Below are 2471 nucleotides of genomic sequence, written 5' to 3' on the forward strand. Positions count from 1 at the left end.
AGTCTCTGTCTCTCTGATTCTGAAACTCGAAGGTGCCGCAGAGGTGGTGACACACGATTCCAGACCATCCAGCTTCCGCTCTGGGAAGGCTCCTCGAAGGGGCAAACCTCTGCCCTTTTCCTGCCCAGAGCTGCCAGGGCACGAGGAGACAGCCCAGACTCTTGGCATGTCCTTAAGGAGCAGGAGGGCCGCTGGCGCTGGCGCTGGCGCTGGCGCTGGCGCTGGCACTGGGGCTGGGGGTTCCCGGGGCACTAGAGTTTCTGGCCCCAGGCTGGTTTCAGGGTAAACACGAGTCTTCCCTAGATTGAGGTCAGGGGTCTGCTTGGATTAGGACGTGAGCTGAGAAAAGGGAAAGCTGAGCCCTGCTCTACCTCTGGGGTTGTCCCCCCACCCTGTTCAGCCTCAGGGGCCCCTTCCCCAGCCCCGAGGGACACCAGCCTTCCTCCAGACTCCTGGGACAAAGAGCCTGAGCCTTCACCCCTCCCCACTGCCACCTCTGCCTGCAGATTCCCAGCGGCACCGGGTCACAGATGAGGAGGCCCAGCAGAGCAGGTTCCAGATGCCTCCCTTGGAGGAAGGTGAGTCTGGCCAGGGAGGGACAGGAGGGGCGTGATTAGGATGACAGCCCTGCCTCCAGACAGTAGCTCAGCTCACTTGGAGACCTACCAGCAGCAGCCTCCCTCAATCGGTCCTTCCTGACTTTAACGATTCCTATAGGCAGTAAGTTCTTCCTCAAGTCTGATTTAAAGCCCTCTTGCTGCATTGCTGCTTCTTTCCTCACCATTTTCCCTTTCCTGGCCCAGGACTTGAAGAGTTGCACATCTCCCATGTCCCAGCTGCCAACTCTGGGCACTGCGTCACAGACCCCCGCTCCCTGCACCCTCAGTGTCACCCAAAGAGTAACAGTGAGTCCAGCACATCTTCCGGGGAGGATTACTGCAATCACACCAGCAACAAGGCGCCTTCATGGGACCCCCAGGTGTTCTCTTCAGAGAGGAGTTCCTTCCTGGAGCAGCCCCCGAACTTGGAGCTAGCCGGCTCCCAGACAACTTTTTCAGGTAATCTGTGCATCCCCCAAGCCCCCATGCTGTAGCCAGCCTGGCTGGAGGAAGCACGAGGCTGGGAGCCCTGAGCCGGGCTGAGGTCAGGATTCTCATCCCAGCTCCACAGCCACTTGCTGTGTGACCTTGGGCAAATCTCCTCCCCTCTCAGGGCCTTCATGTCCTCATTTGTCAAGCTAAGGACTTGGCTCTCCTGAGTGGTGCGGGCCTCCCAGCTCCGACAGCTGGCAAAGCAGCTGGCTCCTGGCAGAGGTTGACTGGCTCTGGGGGTTTCCAGCAGGGCCCTCGGCTGATGACAGCTCCAGCACTTCGTCCGGAGAGTGGTACCAGAACTTCCAGCCGCCGCCACCCCAGCCCCCTTCAGTGGAGCAGTTTGGGTGTCCAGGTGCCAGTAGCTGGGGAGGGGATCGTGGGAGGGTGGGCAGACGGAGTGGGGAGTGGATGAGTGGGGCATCTGTTGGATGCATCAGCCCAAGGGGGAAAAGGAGAAAGGAAAGGGAAAAGAAGAGAGGGAAAGCGATTCTTCCTTTAAAAATCAAAACAAGAATATTAAGAAGTGGGGAAAATGGATGTGGATGGGATAAAGAAATATGCAAAGAGGTTGCTTCGATAAGAAGTGACCTCCCCATTAGTGGAGGCATTCAAGTAAAAGCAGCCAGTTGGCTCCTTGGGAGAGACTGTGGTAGCAGAGGGGCTCCCGACATTCAGCTGTCCGTCACTTTGTGCACTGGGGACTGCAGCGCTGAGCAAGACAGACAAGGCTCTGCTCTCAGGGCTGACGTGCTAGCCCTAGCCCGGGAGATGGCCGTGGACGAGATGCTGGGCTGGCTGCACACAGCGCCGCAGGGGAGGGTGTGGCCCACGCTCGCTCAGCTCTGTGCTGCACCAGGGGCAGCGACTGGGCCTCCCACTGACCTGAGCCTCCCGGCCCACAGGGTCCCCCAGTCCCCAGCCTCACTCCGCTGATAACGAGGACTACGATGACATCGGAGCAGCCTAGACCGGGTCCAGCTGAGGCCCCTCAGGTGGCTGCCGCCACTCCGGCCCCCTGCTCTACCTGCTGGCCCACCCCCCCTTCCCAGATCACCCCCATGGGGCTGAGAGGCCTCCCCGGGAGGGATGGAAGAAACTCCACACCCTGCGCCCCTCGGTCTCCCTCCGTCAAACCGAGCTTGCTGGCACGGCCCTCTCGGCCCGACGAGCACCCCAGGATGGAGGGTGCCGCCTCCAAGAGGGGCGAGCCCTCTGTCTCTGGGATGGACAAGCAGAGTCTGCCGGGAGTGGGGGGCGCTGGACTGGACTCTTGAGGCCACTTCTGACCCTCGGGCTTCCGGTGCTTTGATTCCCCAAGCCTCTGACAGCTCAGGACCAGAGGTGTTGGGAGGCGCAGAAATGGCCCCCACCCTGGTG

At 60.7% G+C, this 2471-nt stretch overlaps 1 protein-coding gene across 1 annotated transcript; it reads left to right on the forward strand.

The window, feature by feature from the left end:
* Nucleotides 1-421: 421 nt before the first annotated feature.
* LOC105825029 (T-cell differentiation antigen CD6-like) lies at nt 422-2092 on the forward strand (the record flags this gene model as incomplete). The annotated part of the gene is made up of 4 exons (XM_012662691.1): nt 422-578; nt 804-1058; nt 1342-1446; nt 1997-2092. Coding segments are annotated over 4 exons (582 nt in total), but the record flags the coding sequence as incomplete, so codon positions are not given.
* Between the last annotated feature and the right edge of the window lie 379 nt (nt 2093-2471).

This window comes from Propithecus coquereli, unplaced genomic scaffold (assembly GCF_000956105.1).
Source record: "Propithecus coquereli isolate 6110/MARCELLA unplaced genomic scaffold, Pcoq_1.0 Scaffold775, whole genome shotgun sequence".
Classification (NCBI taxonomy): domain Eukaryota; kingdom Metazoa; phylum Chordata; class Mammalia; order Primates; family Indriidae; genus Propithecus; species Propithecus coquereli.